General features: G+C 41.4%; 1 protein-coding gene across 1 annotated transcript in view; it reads right to left on the bottom strand.

The window, feature by feature from the left end:
* LAMA4 (laminin subunit alpha 4) overlaps window positions 1–20212 on the bottom strand; it is a 97546-nt gene that overhangs the window by 64037 nt on the left and 13297 nt on the right. Inside the window, exons 2-3 of the mRNA XM_082300089.1 lie at window positions 11232–11333; window positions 790–914 (exon numbers count right to left, since the gene is read on the bottom strand). Coding sequence (XP_082156215.1) covers window positions 790–914; window positions 11232–11333 — 227 coding nt within the window. The remainder of the gene's footprint in view (window positions 1–789; window positions 915–11231; window positions 11334–20212) is intronic.

The raw sequence follows: 20212 nt of genomic DNA, 5'->3' as shown, positions 1-20212 counted from the left end.
CATAGATACCTCTCTCCCAGAGCATGAATCTGAGCGAGAGGGAGTTGATAATTTCTTTCAGCTGCATTACTGACATGCCACTAATTGTTTCTAATGGCTGGTTGTGGCTTGTATTTTTGTGTTTTCTTTGTTTTTTCTTGTTTTTTCTTTTTTTTCTGAAGGCACGAGGCACACAACATTTGGAGTTCCCTGACTTGGTCTGGGTTTTCTGTCAGGCTTCAGACTTTCTTACCCAAAAATACCTGGGCATCAGCTGAAAGGGTACTGTACCTGTCACAGGGTCCTCCAACAATTTCCTTTGAACTGTTACTGTGCTAACCAGATCCAGCTGCTGTACACTCAGGGGACTGCAAAGCCATGCTTTTTTTGTCTTTGGGTTTACCCTTCAGGTGACATGGATTGAACTTTCTGTCTGTCTTTTTTTCCTCTCTGTCTCAGCCATGTAAATCTCTCATGCCACCTTCTTGAGAATTGTACTGTAATGGATTTTTAAAAGCAACCAGATAACTGAATAATCTCTTCTACATAAAAGGATGAACTTGAACTAGCTCATTCTCCTCCCTCTTGGTAAGAATTGGTATGAGCATTTAAAGATATTTTACACATTCTAAATGTGAAATGCTGTTTCCTGTGATTATAAACATGAGCAGCTGGTAGTCTTCTTATTTTCCCCTGTGTTTGTCGAAGGCAGCAGCCTTTGTCTCCTGCATTCAGGAAGGGATGCTGACCCCACCTTGGAGAGGGCCCAAGCCAACCCAAATCAAAGAGAAGCAAAGACTCTTTACATACTTGGCAAGTGCTGGCAGGGGACAGGGGCAGGGCTGGCAGAAGGTGGGCACTCCTCTGACAACGTCACCAATGAAGCCATCCAGGCACTGCTCGCAGTGCTGTCCTGTTGTGTTTCTCTGGCAGTCCTGCAGTGGAAAGAGACAGAATGGTGAAAGTTAAATGGAGGTCCTGCCTGATTCAGAAAGACATCACTTAGCTGAAGACTTGGCCAAGAAGAAGAATGGCCAAGATCACCCTTGACCTTTGTCTTGGGGTGTCTTGATGTATTCCCTATGCCCAGAAATTAGTTTTATGCCTTTCTATGCTTTTAAACTGAGCCTGAGCAGAGAGAGAGAAAACTGAGCAAGCTTCTCAAAGCAGTGCTTTTCAAGGACAGAGACAGAGATAACACACTCTCATTCTCTGCATTTTCTTTTCCTTCTGCTGCTGCTGGGCTGTGGGGAGAGGAGCAGAGAGGCACTCTGCTTGCTTGTTCAGCAGTTTTTCATTTTTTTTTCCTCCAGAGAATTGAACTTCATTTTTCCTGGACTTTCAGATTTTTTCCCTTTTTCTGCTGGACTGCTTCAATATCAGGACACGTTGGGAGGACTTTCCACCGAGCACAAAGGGCCTGGCCCTGGGCCAAGTCCCAGCTCTGAGGAGGAGGGAGACCAAAGGGAGGACTCTGAAATTTTCCCAGGTTTTTCTCCACAGCGAGAGATTTTATTATTTAGCATTATTTTCCTTTTCCCGTGTGTTTGTTAAATAAATAGTTTTACCTCTTTCACTTTCCTTCGAGGAAAAAGTGGGTTTTTTTTCCCAAACCTGGTAGGGGGGAGGGGTGATTTGTAATCTGCCTTCTCTCAGAGGATATATTTCTAATTTTGGCTAAACCGGCACAACCTTTCAAGGTATTGACAGATTCAGGCAAACAAGCTGACACAGCTTTGAATAAAAATACTATAAATTATTACAATGACCAGCAGGAAGTGTTGACAAGGTGCAGCACAGGACAAAACAGACATATGTGGCTGGCAGGTGCTGGAGCAGAAGTGTCAGAGCTCTTCAGGTGTAGCTGCCAGCCCTGTTTTGAACTGCATGTGCCAGAAGGGAAAAATCCCTTTTAATGACTCCAAAACAACAAAAAAAGAGGTATCTGCTGGTAAATACTGCCAACAGACTTGAGCCCAGATACAGGTTTCAGCAAGACTGCTTCTGGGACTTAGTGACTGGAAAGGAGCATTGGGAGGTCTCTCACCAAGGTACTTTGAAAGAGTAGGAAGGATGCAAAAAAGGTTTCCACTCTTGCAACTGTGAAGTTTTGCAGTGTCCCTGAACCAGAACTCTCCAGTTACAGAACTTTGTATGGATACAGTGCAGACACAAACAGCTGTGCCAGACTTGAGGCAGCAAGGAAGCAGATCCATGGCAGACATATGTGGAGAAGTACTCTATCTGTGCATGTTTGCTGTAGGTTTGGGTTAGCTTCCTTGATTCTTTCCTTTTCTGAGCTAAAAGCATGGACCATGGAAACTGCAGACTGACAGATGTGATTTCCATGCCTGGGAAGATGACAGTGTCTGTAATAAATAAGGATCTCTGAGTACATGAATAGCATCTGATTCAGGAACTCCTGCTTCACTGCTGCATAATGGTGCAAATAGGAAGGGTATGAAGCGGAACCAGAGTATATTACCTATCTGGCCTTCCACGAAAAACCAACTAAGTTGAAAGGAAACTTGAAAAAGTTTTCTTTTGCAACCTGAAAACTGATAAAGGGTAGGAAGTTAAGGGTAGGATATAACAGTAACTTTTCGGAGTGGGAAGAGTCACTATTCGGAACACCTAAGCCTTGGTGCTGATATGAGTTTTGTTCAGTATTCACCAGTGTCTTACAGAAACAGAAAATGTGGGGCTGCTCAGCTTAGACAGAAAGGCAGGAGGTGTGTTTGGGTTATGAATAATTTGAAAGTTTGTGACTAAGCTGAATGCAATACAATAGTTCACCCAAATTCTGTAATACAAGAACTGAGGGCCACTGACTTGAAGAGGTACTTCCCTACACTGAGCATAGTCTTCTGCTACTTGTTGCCAGGAGGCAAGTGTACTTGCAGGGTTAGAAAGGGGTTCCTTAGACAAATTAATGAGCAACAGATTTATAAATGGATATTCCAAGGACTCAGGAGGTATGTACCCTGTGACATACTCTAATAGAGCAGTTGTGGGTGATGGTGGAGTACGAAGCAGAGACTTCAGAAATGGGCCAGTCTAGGTGCCCTTGTAGCCTGGACCTCCCATTGCCTCTGCTGGAGATCATACATGGGCTGCAGAGATGTTCAGTCAGGCCCTGCATGGGACCTCTTCTGCTACCTGGCCCAGGAGCCAGGAACCGACAGGAGAGCTGTGTGTAGGATTTCAGGAGTGCTCAAAATGGGAGGGAGCTCCCTAGCCTGGGGCGAGGGCGCCTTGGTGTCTCTGTGGCTGGAAATTCCTCAGCAGTGCTGGAGTGGGGATGGGTGAGCTCAGCTAATCAATTTTCCACCTGTGGCAGCCCCCGCAGATTTGAAACTCACTCTCTTCTCCAATCATGGTGCGTTCTTTGAAGAAAAGAGTATGAGAGGAATGAGATTAGGGAAGACATAATGAAAATAAATAGTCAAGCTTCACTTGCACAGGCATTCCTAAATTAGTTTTGTATCCAAGTGTTGTGACTTCTATTTAGCAGCAGAATTTTGTCCTGGCAACATTGATATTTTTGGTTTTGCTCGTAAAAACACATCTGATTTTTTTAAATCAATATTTCTTCTTTGAATTCCTTAAAGGCTCCCCCATTAGGACTCATTATTTTATCTCAGATCCTTTTTGATTCTAGAAAACTTTGCTTGTCTTGCTGCATGCTTTATAGTCAGAGAGAACCTGTTGCACAGAAATTATTTCTTTGTACAAGGCTGTCATTTGGCCAGAGAACTCTACAGCAAGTAGAACGAGATGAGAAAAAGGAAAAAAAGCCAATTTTTATTTCATAGGTCTTTAAATAGATTAGCCATCAATGGTTTTAGAGCTAAAGGTGTTTTTTCTTAGTCATATTTGCTGTAAGGGATAAAATACTTAGTATATGGAAAACCGGAGGGTTATTTTAACTAAGAGCCTCTAAAATGAGGGAATACTGGGAGGAAGTTTGAATATGAGGAAGAGAAGGAGGAGAAGGAGGAGGGGGAAAGAAGTGCACTGATCACAGCGCATGTGGTGAGAGCCAGAAGGCTAATGGAAGGCTAATACAGTTTAAAAAATATTTTACATTTGTCATTATCCACTGAAAAAGTGATGTTAATGTACCACCAGTGAGGCATGAGACCGTGGGCACTGAGTGCTCAGACACTGAGCCACCCTGTGTCTGAAGCACTGGCAGAGGTCTTGGATGGGCTCTGTTTGATTGTAGCCTGCACTGTGTTTGATCAGTTCACTTCACCTTGTTTGTCCTCAGCTCTCCAAACAACACATGGGTATTAAGAGAGTCAATCTGTTGCTGGTTTCCAAAGCTCAAATACTATTGCGATGAACAGAGCCGGACAGCAAATGTTGCTTCTCAAATCTACAGTTTTTCATCTTCTAAACTGAACGGAAGTGAAAAAGGGCTCTTTTACCCAGCTACCCCATTAACTGAGAGCACTTTGTAGTTTTTCTCTGGTTAGTGATTATATAAAAGTAACTTTATCTTATTCAGCAAGACAGAACTTCTGTGGGTATTTAGAACCATATTTTTACAGTGATAGAAAAAGTGTCCTTATATTTTATGTTCCATTATTTTGCATCTCCAAGTAAACTGCTGAGTGCATTAAGCCCAAGAGACATATCTGAAGGCAGGGAAAACATCCTCCCTGCAGCTCATGGGTGATTCCCAGCACTGGGTGACACTGGCGTGGTAGTTTGAGAAAAGTGTTTTGCTTCTCAGTGGATAATTTTCAGTGGATCATCAATAGCAGCCTGGCTTCTAAAAGCTTCTGTATGGATCTACAGCGTGTAATCATTCATCCAGCAGCGGCTTGTCTGATGACCGAGTGGCTGGATTGTATTTGCTGGTGTAAGAAAATGTCTTAGCTGGTCTTACTACTCTGGTCTCACTGAGGCCAACAATCTGTGTGAGCATTTCTACCTGGCTCTTACTGTAACTATCTGTGCACACATGAAAAGAACATGAAATGGTGCTGTGGAGGAGTGTGGGGTGTTACTTGGAAAAGATTGTCAGCACTGAGCTCCTAGACATATTTGATGGGAAAGTAAAGCTGGAACCACTGTTCTGAGAACACAGTGATGCAGTTCTTTTCAACAGATACACTTGTGCACAAATAATAGTGAAAAGCTTGTTTATTCTCTTCAGGCAATAGTACTAGGACAAGTTTCCCCCCACAAGACAAACATGCTTGTGTAAATTAAAATAACTGAAAAACTGAGGTGGGAATCTACCCCACCTTCATTTAAGAACCTGAACTCGCAAGAGAAGAGCTCATTCAAATGGTCTTCAAAGGCACCAGCTTCATTAAATCTGCCATTTTTGCAGTTTTAGGGAAGTTATTTCATCTGAGGGATAAAAAAGTGCAATTTAGCTGGTCTGGACCTTCTCCATAGGAAACAGGTAGCAGACTGGTTTTCTGTGTACCCTCTAAACATAAAGAAAGACAGGACCTGCCACAGAGTGGTGCAGAGCACCAGTTAGACCAGTGTCTCCATACCATCCACTCCAGGGGCAATCAAAAGTTAATACTTAGCCTGGCCTCTCCTGAAGTCAGTATATCAACAAATCCGCCCTAAAACCACAAATAAAACCTCCCAAAAGAACAGGGTCTTAAATATTGCCTATGAAATCTGGAAGTGTCCTCAAACCTTGATGATCTTATTACTTTGGAGATGAAAACAGTCATTGTTACAATATATCAGGAATTGTCGGTTTGTTTACCTTTTTTCTCCCTTATTACTTGTCCTTCTGAGAGACAGTCTTTTAACAATTGTTAATGCAGAAGATTGCACAAGGAAAAATAAATAGATGCAGGTGGTTTACATTGCTGTGCAGTCTGTATTTGGAGGTAGATTTAGACATCCCCTCACATACGCTCTCATATCTGAGGTTACAGAGCTGCATAGCATTGCGCATGCCAGCACACCAGAATTTGTTGCTATACCAAAATAATAATAAAAAAAAGAGTGCAGCATAATGACTTGAAAGCCAAGAGTTGTACATGTTTTATGTTTTCCATCTATGAGGTTTAGGATTTCAAGCTTTGTCTCTCCAGCCATTGTGAGATGCAGTGTTAGTTTTTAGAATTTCATATGGAAGGAGGAGATGAAGCACTTAAAGTAAGTACAAAGTACTGTGCAATTTTTACTGAAGTAAAAACACCGGTCTAAGTAAAAAAAAAAAAGAGGATAGCTACAAAACTAATTTCCTGGTATGGTTTGGGTCAAAATACCCCTTCTATCTATGTCAAAGTTTTGATTTGTGGGCCTTGTCCTGTGTGAGTACAGTGGGAGCTGATGCCTTGCCAAATGCACCTGGCCTGCTAGTTTCTCAACCCATCACTCGTGGCAGCTAGCTGTGACAAATGTGGCTGAGCAGGTGGGAGAGCAGCAGCAGCCTCTCCTCACAGTCCTGTCCTGATTTCCTCTGTGCCTCCTACATGGCTGTGCAGGAGTGGAAACAAAGTGTTGGGGGTCACTGGTGCATGTTTTCAACAGTGAACTGGATAGGACAACAAATACTAAGTTTAAACATAGCTAAGAGGGAGGGAAATAGCTATACCTGAGGAAATGAGTTGACTAATACTAATGCTTTTGTCAACTTCTGCATTCTAAAATGCTCTGGAGAAGAGAAAGGCTGCATTTTAGCATGAGATTGTTGCAGTTCTGGCTAGATTTTCAAACTTATATCACCAGTGCTGTTTAGATATCTGTAGCCCATCTTTGCAGAAAGAAGCAGTGAGCTATAAGCAGCAAGGCTCCTTGTGTAGGCAAAAGTACCTAATGAGCTGGGGAGTTTTGCTAGCTCCCTACTGCTTTTTGTTCGTGCTTGATGGATGGTTGTAGATCCACTGGCAGCTCTCCAAACCAGCCTTGGCAACCATGTGGAACATATTATCCTCTTGGGCAGAACTGCCAAATCTGTTCCAACCTTTCCACTCAGCTGTAAACCCAAATGCTTAAACACAAATCACTTCCACAACAATATGCTCTATTGTAAAAAAATTCCATAAAAGGGGGGAAAGGATCATTTGGTCTTTCTTTTCCAAAACGGTCACATTTATTTATTTATTTATTTACTTATGGGTATTTGGATGCCCTATATAAAGACTGATCAAATATGTGGGACTGAAATCATAACAAACCACTTAGAGATTTTTAGGGAGACAACAAGAAATTTACACTTCACCTTCTGCTAGAATGCTTCCTCCTGACTCACTTCTTCTGTTCTGTGTTTTCATGCATTTAGGAAGATCTAATCTCCATTAGATTAGAAACCTCATGTAGGGCACTGATAACTCAGTCTAACAAAAATTTTGCCTGGATAAACAGCTTGGTATTTTTTTAAAACTTCCAACGTTTTGATCCATTTTGTTGTGTTCATTTGGAGTCATTGTCATAGCACATTGCAGTCACCTCAAGCAACTTCCTTCCTCAGACTGTGCAATCAAATTTTTTAGTATGGTGAAGCCCTGACAATTGTACTACTTGCACAGGATATGACAGCTTTAGAAAACCTGTTCCACCTCCATAAGTTACTCTTTCCAGAGCTGACCATCACAGCCCCTCTGATGACCAGTCATTTGAAGGCCACTCCCATGTCTGAATTTTCTGCTGTCCAACCCTCAGTGGAGGTGCTCTAAAGAAATAGGTCAGCTGTAGATTGCTGGTGGGGTGCGGTCTGGGGGATGGTGAAGGAGGCAAAACATTCCCTTAATATCTTCCTCTCTTATTAGTAGCAAAACCTGATGGGCTTTATGCAGGACAAATGCACCTCCCTGGGTCTGCAGATGACCACTTGAAGCTCTTGCAGTTTTACCCACTTAATATCATATATATGCATGTTTCTAAAATCAAAAGCTAGAGCCTGAAAAGAGACTTAATTTTCTTCTCTTAGCCAGAACTGAGAAAATTATGTTAAAAATCCAAAGTCCAAGATAGCACAAAGAATTGGTGTTTCTTCCCCTACCAGCCTTGCATGCATCACCAGATGGTGTCTTTGAAACGAAGCAGTATTTGACATCTCTCTTTTAATGTATCACTAGTAGAGCTTATGCTGTGCTGGCTATTCTTCTTCTAACACTTGGGTGATTTTCTATCTTAACAAAATGGATCGTGTGTCCTCAGTTTTAGTTACAGGACTACGTGACTGATTCCTGCACTGGTTTTATGAGGACATCTATGCAAGAAAGTCTCTGTCTGCAATAATTTCTTCTGTCTGGTTACCTAAAGAGATTGTTGATTCATTGATTGTGTCATTCAATAAGCTTTTAATGACTTGTAGGTTTGATTTGCACTCTATGAATAAGCTGAGAGAAGTTTTGAAACAGAACCTCAAGATATATATGTCAGCAGAAATTAAAGATATGAGCACTCTACCTTAAGGCATCATTAAAAAGGGTTTAATTTTATTTGATTTTGAATTCCAGGCACAGGCCAATGAAAATTTCATTAATTTGTATGCTGTGGGAACTTCATTTGCCAAATTGATTTGAGGGATTTGCATAATGTGATGGCCTCAGAGCATCATAAGGGGCCCAACCCTTTAATTTCATCCCTTCTGAAACAGAGTACTTTTTCCTTTTTGTACTGTCTTGTCCATTTATTCAGGTCTTACAGCTTAGTTATTACTATAAAAAAATACCTACCAACCAACCATAGTGTTATGATTACTTTGATGTTATTATTGCTTCCAGCATTGTTAGCAGAGCTAACTTTAAAAAGTGATGGGTTTTTTTAATGTTTAAATCATTCCATTATGTTGATAAACATGCAGATAAAGAAAACCTTAACTTTGGGGAAGATCAGTCCTTCTAAAGATCCTCTACTAAAGACATTCTGTATCTATGGCTCAAGGTTAAGGTAAGATGTGGTTATGGTGGAGAGTCCATGAGTGATAAAACTTTAGAATGCTGTTGCATCTTGGAAGCAGGGAGATAGCAAGTTCATACTCATGGAAATAGAGGATGACAACAATAATAATGTGGGATAAATACATGTTTAATTTTTAACAGCCCATTAAAAGGTAACTGAATGAAGAAAATCTTGTCTTACTATCAGGTGTGGTGGTTACCACTGCAAGAGTTATTGGAGTAGTTTGCCTAAAAATTTGAGAACAGAGAGAATGATGAGCTCTCCATACCATGTGGTCTTATCTCTTCACAGGAACTCCCAGCTCTAGAGGTACTGACTCGTTTCTGCCCCATCAGGCTTTGGCCAAACCCACACATGCCCTTCTCCAGAACAGCCCTTAGGGAAGGCTCCTTTGTCCGCTGATACAAATACAAGTCACATTACCAACCATCAAGTCACCTTTTCCTAAACAGAATGAATTCATTCATTTGACATGCTTCTTCCTGCTGTAATTCAAGTCCCATCTTTCTTTCTCTAAGCTTTTCTTCTCCCTTGCTTTCTCAGTCACATTTTGCTGTTTACCAGTTTCATTAGTCTTCCAAACTTCTCTGGAAATTTCCGAATCTTCAGGAAGGTCCTGTTACTGCTGCCCCCATGGGCATCTCTGGTTCTGTTTTATGCTATCAAACCTTTAAACCTCCCTTTCATTCTGCTCTTTCCCTCTACCTTTCACTTTTATTTCACTTAAGCCTTTTCACTGTTCCTTTTTATACAGAAGTAAATGACCTGAGCTTAATGGCTTTTTAAATCCTTCAGATAAGCTATCAAATAGCTATTTGAATCCAAACAGTAAACTAGGGTTTAGCTTTTAGTTTTACTTACTACCTAGCTGGTTTCAAGAGTTTAGTATCCTGAAGAAACACCAGTCAGGAATGCGCATTTACTTCCAGATAATTTCTTCCTGATACTGTAAATTTCCTGGGTTTTTTTTGTTTGTTTGTTTGTCCTGAACCCTTGACTTCAGCCTTATTTTTGTAGAAGATAGGAAACAGGTCTTCTGTTGTCTTTGTAACCTGAGGATATAATCACTTCCTAAATCATATAGTCTATTCCAGAAGCTCTCTGGTGACCAGAGTGATCAGAAGCAGACATTTGACAAGCTCTCTGTCTTGGCCCCAAGTCTTCCATCAAAAGTTTCCCTTTGGCATCATTGTCACTTGGCACTAAGGGGACAATCATCCCATGAGCAAGAGCCTTGTGTATGTGAAATAGAATAGCTGGGAATGCCTGGTGGTCTAAAACCACTTTTGAAAATTTAGTTTTTAAAGACTAAGTCAATATGTGCTCTGCAGAAACCAGCCAATTCTAAGCACTTTACAGTGGCCAAGCCATACTAATTGCTCCTGCTCTGAACAGCTGCACTGTCTTCTTCCCACAGAAATAAAAATGGTAGGAAATATGCCATGGAACTTGACTTTATGTATTCACATAACTGAAAACTTGATAGTGGTTGCAATGATGCAAAGTATGTGAATATTATGAGTCCATTTTATGAAGAGATAAACTGAGGGCAAAGGTTTATGACTTGTCAAAAGTAACACATTGCAGAGCAAGTGGTTCTGGGCTCTACTCCTGCTTTACAAGCCTGCAAAGAGTATACTAGTGCCTAGCTCTTGCTATGTGGTTTAAATACAGTACTAACTTCCATCATTTTTTTAGTGTATTAGTGTCCTGATTGCCCACTAGTAGTTTGGATTAGTTTTACTGGATTGATTTTTGCTCTGGAGCTACAAATGTTTGAAGACTATTACTAACACACAGCTTTCTGTATAAGGTGATTCTGAGTCAGATTGAACATATGGGAAATTGTAACAGTACCTTGGAATTCAACACTCTTCCCTTGGTGTATTATTTCAACCTTCTCATGTCGTTCCTTCACAGCAGGAAACTGCCATGCAGCAGAATTGCTATGGATAACACATGTATATACTCTCACAGGGGTCACTCACCATTGTAAATTGTTTATATTATACCCAGCACTGTATTCATAAAGGGGAGAATGAAATGTGTTTGAATTTATACATTTTTTTTCTCTAGAGGTATACAAAACTCTTTCCATATTTCTGATGGACTAAAGTTTTTCCCCAGCATACTAACTCTCACAAATACTGCATGAGGGAAGTGTTTTGAATCTGCAGAGATAATTTAAGTGAGAATGAATTTTGGCCAGGGTAATCCATTAATGTATTGATCTTGGCCCTACTTATGATCATTCTTCAGGAAAAAGCTCCTGTGGTACAGGCACTGCTTTTGCTGTGTATTGAAACTGAGCATTGGTGTCAAAAGCCAGACAGTCAGAGAAGACAGGAATTCCTTACCACACAGATTCCAGATCCATCAAGGCATCTGTTTGCATTACCATTACAGTTGCAAGGAGAGCATTTTCCTGAGCTGGTACGATAAAATCCTTCTTGGCATCCCTGCAATGAAAAAGAAAGTATTTCCTATGCATATATAGTTGGAGAATTGGGTTTGGTGAGAGGAGGGGAAAGCAAGACTACAACCATCAGATCTCCTCAGAGCACATTGTATAACCCCATCGTGGCAGACCACACACACAATGCTGAACTTGTTCTTTCACTCTCTGTCCTGGTGCTTGCTTTTCTGCCTTAGAGTCTTAAAGCTGTCAGCATTCCTGCCTGCTGCTTGTCCCTGACAAGCTATGGGTGTGGAGCTGGCAGATTCTTACTGCATGTTGTACTAGAAGATAAGTTAACCAGAAATCATAATCCTTATTCGGTAAAGAAGGTGTGTTTATAGGAAAGGAATAGCTTTTACTTAAGAAAAAAATAAAAAAGAAAAGCTTTAGAAAATTTACATCAAAGCCTTGATGAGATTTGAATGAATAACCTACAGGAAACAGAAACATACCTACAAAGATCAATGCCCTTTTGAATAAATGTGTGGCTGTGCCTGTTGTATATAGTTTAGTAATTTTGATAATTTACCAAAGCTTACCAAAATTAAAGAGAAATTGTAAATATCTGGATCACCTTCTTTTGAATAGTAATTACAGCAATAATATAAGGAATCAGAAACACAAAGCTATTAAGATGCCCTTCAAAGACTGAAAAATAGAAAGAAAATTAAAGAGGATAGTTTTTGTGTGATATGTTATGTATAAATTCTTGTTCTTCATTGAGGATCTTATCCCTCATTATGCAAAGCTGGTGAGACATGCACAGGCTGACCACAGGAGCAACCTGTGGTCACTCTGTTAACCTGTGTCACCCTGCTCATCCTGTCCAGTCTCCTTGTGTCACATGTATTATGTTAGATCCATGCAGACTTATGAATTTTTGGATCCTAAATATCTTACCCTTGTCTAACTCTTGCGATACTATTGCAGAGCTGATGCGAAGACACTGGCTTGTCATTTAGCTCTCCAAGAATTATTTGCCACACCCTGTTTCTGCTATCATTAACAAACAACAACCCTGAGATGGCTGTCAGAGCTTGAGGTACACCAGATTTCCTGCAATACTTTTTGTGGCTCTCTCTACAACACTTTTTGTATGCTGTGGCTCTTGAGGTGACCTACCCTTGAAAAAAGTGGGAAAAGTGTAAAGTTCAAGTGACTCAGAAGGGTGTGTGTCTTCTTGCATTTGTATGAGCTAAGAGGCTTATTATTGTATTGCACTGATCGAATCAGGATTAGCTTTCCTTTGTATCTTCCTATTCCTTATTTTCCTGGGTTGCCCTGAAATCAGGGATGAGGGTTTTTTCTGCACTGTGGTACCCATAGCTTCTCATGCCCAGCATAAGCTATGGCAGGAGCAGCAGGTCTACAGTACCCGCACAGTACCTCCCTGGCTGCAGAACCTGGCCTGTGAGCAGTAGTGTCAAAGGTCCCTGCTGGTGGCTGGGGCTAGCCAGCCCTGGCACAATGCTATGGCCCTGTCTTTCCTGGGACCTGCACTCACATGCCTGCATGGTGCTGTAGCTACCACTGTGGAGCACTGGGTAGCAAGAGCCAGCAATCCCGAGTCTCATCTGCATGTTAGCTTCCATTCCCAAGTGTTGGCAGGTCCTTCTAACCAGCCAGACAAGCTGCTCACTTAGAAGACGGTGTATCTTAGGAGATGACTAATAACAAACTTTAAAAATGAGGTTTAGAAATGAATCATTAGTCCACCCTTAACCCAGAGAACTCTGAGAAGTTGAGATGAACATAAATGGAAAACTCAGTTGCCTTTACCATTCTTGTGCACAGAATTTTATCTGGTTTGCTTTGGAAACACTTTCTTTGATAATAGCTCCTGGGAGGCAAAGTCTTCAGACCACAGACTCTTTGGGACAGCAGAAATACTGTCTATTTGTACTGCTTGTTTCTTTCAGTTGTTTAGTCTTTATGGTTTAGTCTTAGTGGTAGGACTGGCTCCTGCCAGACTAAGGATTGCAGCTGAATGATTACACCACACACTGTGGAAGGGAGACAGTTAGTTTCTAAATTGAAAACAGATTCTTGTCCCAATGTCTGCCTTTGCAATATTCCTTTCCACCCATACAGATCTAAAGCTTGTTATATTCTCTGATGCCTCAGAGCTGGTGGGTGGTCCTAGCTGTGTTCCTTTAGTGTCTGCCCAAAAGCTTTATTGGTTTTGCAGGTCTAAGCAGAATAATTTTTCATTTATGATGGTGAATATGGACAATGGAAATGTAGGAATGCTTGTAAAGGTGTCTATGAAAATCCTTCAGTCAGCCATAAAGATAATCTCATTTATACTTCAACTGATGGTATGCCTGCACTGCAGCCGTGAGCTTTCATCTAGTCTGCACAGCCAGCAGTAATAAATTAGTGCAGGTCAGTGCTACATCCTTGGTTTGAGCATACGGGTGAGGGCTGCACAGTCTTTGCTGAAGTCCACTGGGAACCAGTTTACCTCCTATTATTAGCAGACACACCTCTCAGTTCCTCAAGGCATCTGCCTCAATTCTGGGTCCCTCTGTTTTCATTGTCAGAGCCCCTCTTCAAAACGAGATGTGGGGAAGTCATATGGGTATGTTTTTTTCCAACTTTTTCCCTCTATGTTATTCAATTAATCACCAAAAGCTTGGAAGGTGCTGATGCCTGCTATTTTAAAACACTACTTTAAACCATGGGTTGCATCAATGTAAACCAGAAATGAGGTATTGACAGTCAGTGCTATGAGGGAAGAGGGAATGAAGGGAAAATGGGATCCAGATTGTTTCCTTTGGGCTCTGAAGTTTTCTCAGGCATTCTCAATTATTTTGATATATTTTTGTTGCTCCTTGCCCTACTAGCGATAATAGAGCGATTGGTTGGTTGTTCCAGAGCTTGAGCCAATATCATATTTATAAAAAGAAGTGTCAGAATGCTGAGCTAATTGAGGGATTCAAATTTCTGAATGTTCTGGGAGTACAAAATTGTTGCACACAAAGCAGAAAAAGGTCTGGAACAAAATGGAAATACCCTTCCTGCAAAATTGTTATGTAGGCAATTGAGCGAGGAACATTTCCATCCACTGTCTGTTTCTGAATGGTGAAGACAATTAGAAGGCCAAAATGTTAGGTCTGTATTAGCAATTATGTCTTCACAATTATTAGATTTTTTTTTCCCCAAGGGACAAAGTTTGTTCCAGTTCAAGTTGAAAAGTCCAATCAAATGTTGGCCTTGCTGATCTCCTGAAAATCTTTGCACCCATGGGGCATTTATTCCCCCCACTCCCACACTGCATCTGGATTTAATGATTACATTTCTTAAAAACAAGAACCAGCTGCATGCTGAAAGTGCTGGGGAGCCTGTAGTAATTTTCTGTTTCTTCAGACCTTTTTGCTAGTCTGAGTGGAAGATGGGCCTGAAGATGGAAGACAATTCACATACACAGAGTATGAATTTTTTCCCATATTATATTCAATCAGTTCCACCAATTTCATTGTAGCTGTTCTCTATCTGTGTCTGCAAACTGAGGGCAGAACCAGGTCCCCATTCCTTCCCTGCTGCCAGCTCACAGGAGTGGTGCAGCAGTGCTGGGGTGGGTGCTTGCTGTGAACCTGCCTCTTCTGGCTTGCTTTCATCAAAGGAAGAGTGCTGTGCTGGTAACACAGAGTGCTCTGTGGCCACATCTTCATTGGCCAGCTGAAGAAAGGCAATGTGTGGTTTCAGGTCTTGGTCTTGGCTCCTTGACAGACTGCAATTTTCCTCACAATGACCAGGCCCAGCTCAGGGCATGGCATCTGTTAGGATGTGCTGCCAAGAAGCAGTTTGTATAGGACTGCCCTTCTCTGGCCAAACACAGAGAGTGCTTCAGCACATGGAGATGGGCTGGGTTATCCTGTTCGACTAGGAGGTCCCCACACTGCTTTATTCAGTATTTCAGACATAGCCATTGACTCTCCCATCTAATGGTGAGAAAGAATGGCACGTAGCTTTAGTTAGTACTGGAACTTGTGACTTTCTTGTGAATATATAAACACAAAGATTTTCTTCCAAGATAAAAGGCTCCCTTGGATCCACACCAGTGCTTGTTATTTCCAGAGTTTCCTCCCAAGTTCAGGGGTACACAAAAGCATGTGTATTCAGGGTGAAATGATCTGTATAAGGACATCTCAGCCTTTGTGACATCCATTATACTATTTATAGTCTTGGACCAGCAATCCCATTACATCTGGTCCAAAACAAACCCAGAAGAGAAAGACAGTGTTTTCCTCCAGGACCATTGTAAAAGAGGAAACAGCTGGTGCCCATGGGGAACTGAGTGTGAGGAACAGCACTCAAAGCAGTAGTCATGGTGCATCAGCTGCCAGGTCACTGGTAAGTTTAGTGCCAGTAGAGCTTTGGTTGTAGCTCCTAGCACTGTTATGGTCTTTGCTGCTAGAGCGGGAGTCCAAAGGTGTGCTTCCTTCTGGATCTGAGAAAGATCCTCAGGGAGCTACATGGATGTTCAGGCACGGGGGCAAAGGTCAAACATTATGATATTACTTAGTAGATTCTCACTTCAAAGGTCTGTTCAGGATAGTAAAAGTGAATGCAGTCTGGGCATAGCTGAACCTGATAAACCCATGGGCTTGTGATGAAATGAAAATTCACTTAATAAACATAACATGCCAAATCTATCTGAAAAAATAGAAAGAAGTTCTATCCCATACTGCAAACACCTGTATTTTTTGTAGAAAGGTGATATTTGATGGCAAGAGGCAAAAATGCACATTTTCTTAGTTTCTGTCAGCCTCCACACATTACTTATGCCAAGAGGTTGGATAAATTACTCTATCATAATTTATGGTATGCTATTCAAGTCTTAGAAACTGTTCCTGATCATGTTCTTTTAGCCTTCAGTGAAGAGAATATAATTAATTCTCATCACCTGTCACCTGGTGTTAGCCAAGTACATACACAGGGAGCTATCTCTGGTTAAGCTGACACACCACCGTTTGTTTACCTGCTTTATCTTGATGGTGCTGCAAATTAATTTGCCTTATAGTTTAATTTTGAAGATATATTTGTGCATTCTAGTTTCCATTTTTCTGCAGTCTGATCTGCTCTGTAAAGGTGGTAAAAATATTGTCAAAAGATATAAACCTAAGGGAGTCATAGTTCGAGAAGTGTGAAATCTGGCCTGAGAGGCTATCTCTCAATCAAAACATTTATGGAGAACTGTGACACATATTGTGAATTATTTGCATAATAATGTTTATCAGTTGACATAGATTGATTACCATTTTTGGAACTGTAGGACCCTTAGAAGTTCCCATTGTCTCTTATGGAATGAAAGAAAAAAAAGAAGGAGAAAAGAAAATAAACTCTACTTGAACATTATGGAGCTTTGCTTCAGAACACAGGGAAAAGAAAATACAAAAATGTTGCTCCTCTGAAATAGCAGGCATCATATCAGCCGTAGATACCTGTAAAAGTAGGACACATGGATAATTCAAGTCCAAGTTTTCAATGCATTGATGAAAAAATCAAACAAATTGAGTAGAGCAATGTCTCTTCTTGACAACTTCACATCAATATGTAATGTTTATCCATCTGGAAGGAACAGTTTAGACAAACAGAAGTTTGGGACTCAAAATTATATCAAATCTCTGAAACTCTGCATCTTTTGCCATACAGAGATGAGTGAATACTCTAAACCACCTCCATCCATTTTAAAATCCTTGTGTCTAAAGCAGAGACCAGTCTGCTGGAAGTGCACAGCATTACCATGGAAACATCAGCCCTCTGCTCCTTGAAGACATTTCCAAACCCAACCCAAGCATGCTTGCTTTTATTTATTTGTCTTTATAAGCAGTATTTGAAATTGGCAGCTACAGTTCTGAGGCATTTTTGAAGATTGTTTGCTTAGGCCAACTTGAGATAAATAGCCTATTGCCCTACCTAAAAAAAAAGACATCTTCCTGCTTGAATATCTTCCAGTACTTTCATTTATGTAATTGTTTATTAGAAATAAGAACATTAGAGAAACAAGTCTGAGAAAGCAGTCCTCTACTGAACATTTGATGTTATTTCAGTTTCTCTGGCTCCCTCAGAATACGTAGGACTCTTCCAAAGAGATTCCTGGTTTTGGTCACCTATAATAGGGACTTCACTTTCAATCCCCAGCCAAGAGCTCACAGAAATCTTGCCAAACATGCAGCATTCAGCAGGTCTCACCCAGCATGTCTGTGTGAGCCCTGGAGAGAGTCCCGGGCTGAAGCCCCGAGGAGCTCTGTGCCCCAGGTGCAGCGCTGAGCTAACACAGCTGTGGCCGTGCTGGTGTGAGGGCAAGCTGGCCTTGGCAGCTGCGTGGCGGGACTGCCTGTGTAGGAAGACCAAACCACAGCAAGCTGGGAGTCATCCACATGGAGACCTCTACATGGGATGCCATGTGGCCAAAAGCCAGCTGGACACCCGCTGTATGGTTTGATTCCTTGTATATGGAAATGCATCTAAATTAGGTCAGCTGTCCCTGCTGCTCTCTCCTGACTGCACACAGGGACGTGGAGGGGTAGCTCTCGTGTAGGTGCCAGCTCTGTAAACAAAGACTGTGAGATGTAACCTATTGCACATGTCAGATGTGCTGTGCCTTGTAAAAGTGTCCAAGCTGCAATAGCTATGCCATAGATCTGGCCAAACTGCTGGACCCCGTATCCTTGGAGAAGAGCAAAGGCTCCTTAGAGTATGTTCCACAAGTCAGTATGTTCAGGTAGAGAAAGTGGATGCATACAAAGGAAATCTTGATGTCTGACAGGCCCAACCAATTCTCTCCCTACACGCAGGAAAGATCGAGCCTAGAAAGAGGAATGACCCCATTCTAAGGACATCTTCTGTTTCCTTCCAAAACGCACACTAAAAATACTGCTTTACCAAATTGGGATGTAAATAAACAAAGCATTTGAATCCATGAACATCCTGTCTTAAAACCGCTGTGGGCAGGCACAAAATCTATAGCTTATCATGTTTGGAAATCATTAACTACAAAACTGTCTTCTTTACCTTGACAGATATACAAATATACTTCTGGTAATTCATTCATCAAAAGGTACTGAGGACAGCAGCGTGACTTTTACATCTGCTTTTCAGCTCAGGACATAATTGACTTCCAGTGAATTTAAACATGGATTTTTAAAATCCTGACTTCCAGTTGTAGACTGATGGTCATTTGACTACTTCTTGTTCCCTGGGAGCAAACTAACAGACATTCAAATTCCTCAGGTCAAAGACATGTTATCCATAAGCATAGACGCAAAGATTTAGTTCTTCTTCAGCCTGCTGGGAAACTTTATGCAAACAAAAATAGCTGTGATAACACTGCATCCCACTCTCCTGACCCCCCTGCCTTTGGTGACCTGCAGGAGAAACCTCTCTCCATTTGTTGCCAAAATATAAAATCCAGCAGTTGTACAGTAAACACTGTGTGCAACTCCAGCTTGGTGTCAGCCCCTCTACTGGTGTGCAGCACACTCAGGAGCCCTGGGGTCTCCTGGGGTCTTTGCCATCTTACACAGCCAACATGCACTTTATTGATCACAGAAAAGGTGCTTAACTGCTGGAGGTTAAATTTCGGGTTGAGAATTCAATATGTGTAGTTTTTAGGAGTATCTTTTGACTGCATGGGGGTTTAGAAGTGTGCATGTACAAGGGGATAGACAAGGGTTAAGTGGGGGAAAAGGGTATACCTATATTTGCTCTGCAGGGCCCTGATGCTGACTGAGCCATGCTGGTTCTTGCACTCGTCCCAGAGGACTGGATGGACTTGCATGTTCACTAGAAAACATATGAATTGCACTTGCTGCATAGGGTCAGCAGAGAGGAAAACCTGCACCCCCTTTTCTGAATGTGTAGGCAGCTGCTCTGAGCCCATCAGAGACTGAGTTTACCAGACTGATAAGGTGTTTATTAATTAATGGGTTCTGGTGCTCTTCACACCTAGACTTTTCCACATTTTTGGATGAGGAACTTAGTGGCTCACCAGTTCTTGCTGAAAATGCTTTGGGACCAAATATTGAGTATGGCTGAGAAACCCTGTTAAGAAAATTTTGAGATGCATTTAAAGTTAGAACTATGCTGTTTTTATGTGTGCCCAGGAGACAGTACATATTTTAAAGGTATGTGTACAATATCTGGGCAATGTGCATCAGCAGATAATCCATCTTTCTAATTCAGCCTAACTAACCATGAAAGGCTGACTTGCCACATTTCTTAACTAGGAGATAACAAATCACTAAACCCAGCACCAGATGCTGCCAGATGCCTTTGTACGGTTCCTGATTCCCGTTTTCCAAAAGAGTCAGCCCACCATTCTGTTTTGAATATTATTTGGCATTGCTCCTCTTCTTCACACTTTTTATCTTCATCAGCTTGACACACAAACACTGGACTGTTCTGAAGATCATCAGCAAAGTGAAATCAAAAAATGCAAAGCAAAACTGTGCATTTTTTCACATAATACCTGCTATGAAGGAAGCTTGGGAGGGTGGTCTTTGCCTCTCAACAGCTGAAATGGCTGAGATAACAGATGGCTGTATTGAAACACTTTGATTTTTTTGCTCCTCCAACAATGCCAACCATGGCAGGGGGGCCTGGGATTACATGATCTTTAAGGTCCCTTCCAAATCTTAACATTCCATGACTCTATGATCTGATGGATCCTGAAGTGTATGACTTGGGGTAGAGTTTGTCTAATTAAATTTTCTCTGCTTTGTTTTGTTCTGTTTTTTTGAGACACAAAGGAGAAAATATTTCTAGAAGGCGTCCTTGGCCTCTTTATATACAAGTACTTGATGACAGCTCTGATACTGTCCTGACTGTCATTCATACTGCTGCCACATTTTTACAATAGTAACTATGTAGCTG

This window comes from Coloeus monedula, assembly GCF_965178545.1.
Source record: "Coloeus monedula genome assembly, chromosome: 2".
Classification (NCBI taxonomy): Eukaryota; Metazoa; Chordata; class Aves; order Passeriformes; family Corvidae; genus Coloeus; species Coloeus monedula.
Note: the sequence above shows the minus strand (reverse complement) of the source record. Positions and strands in the feature narration are given on the sequence as shown.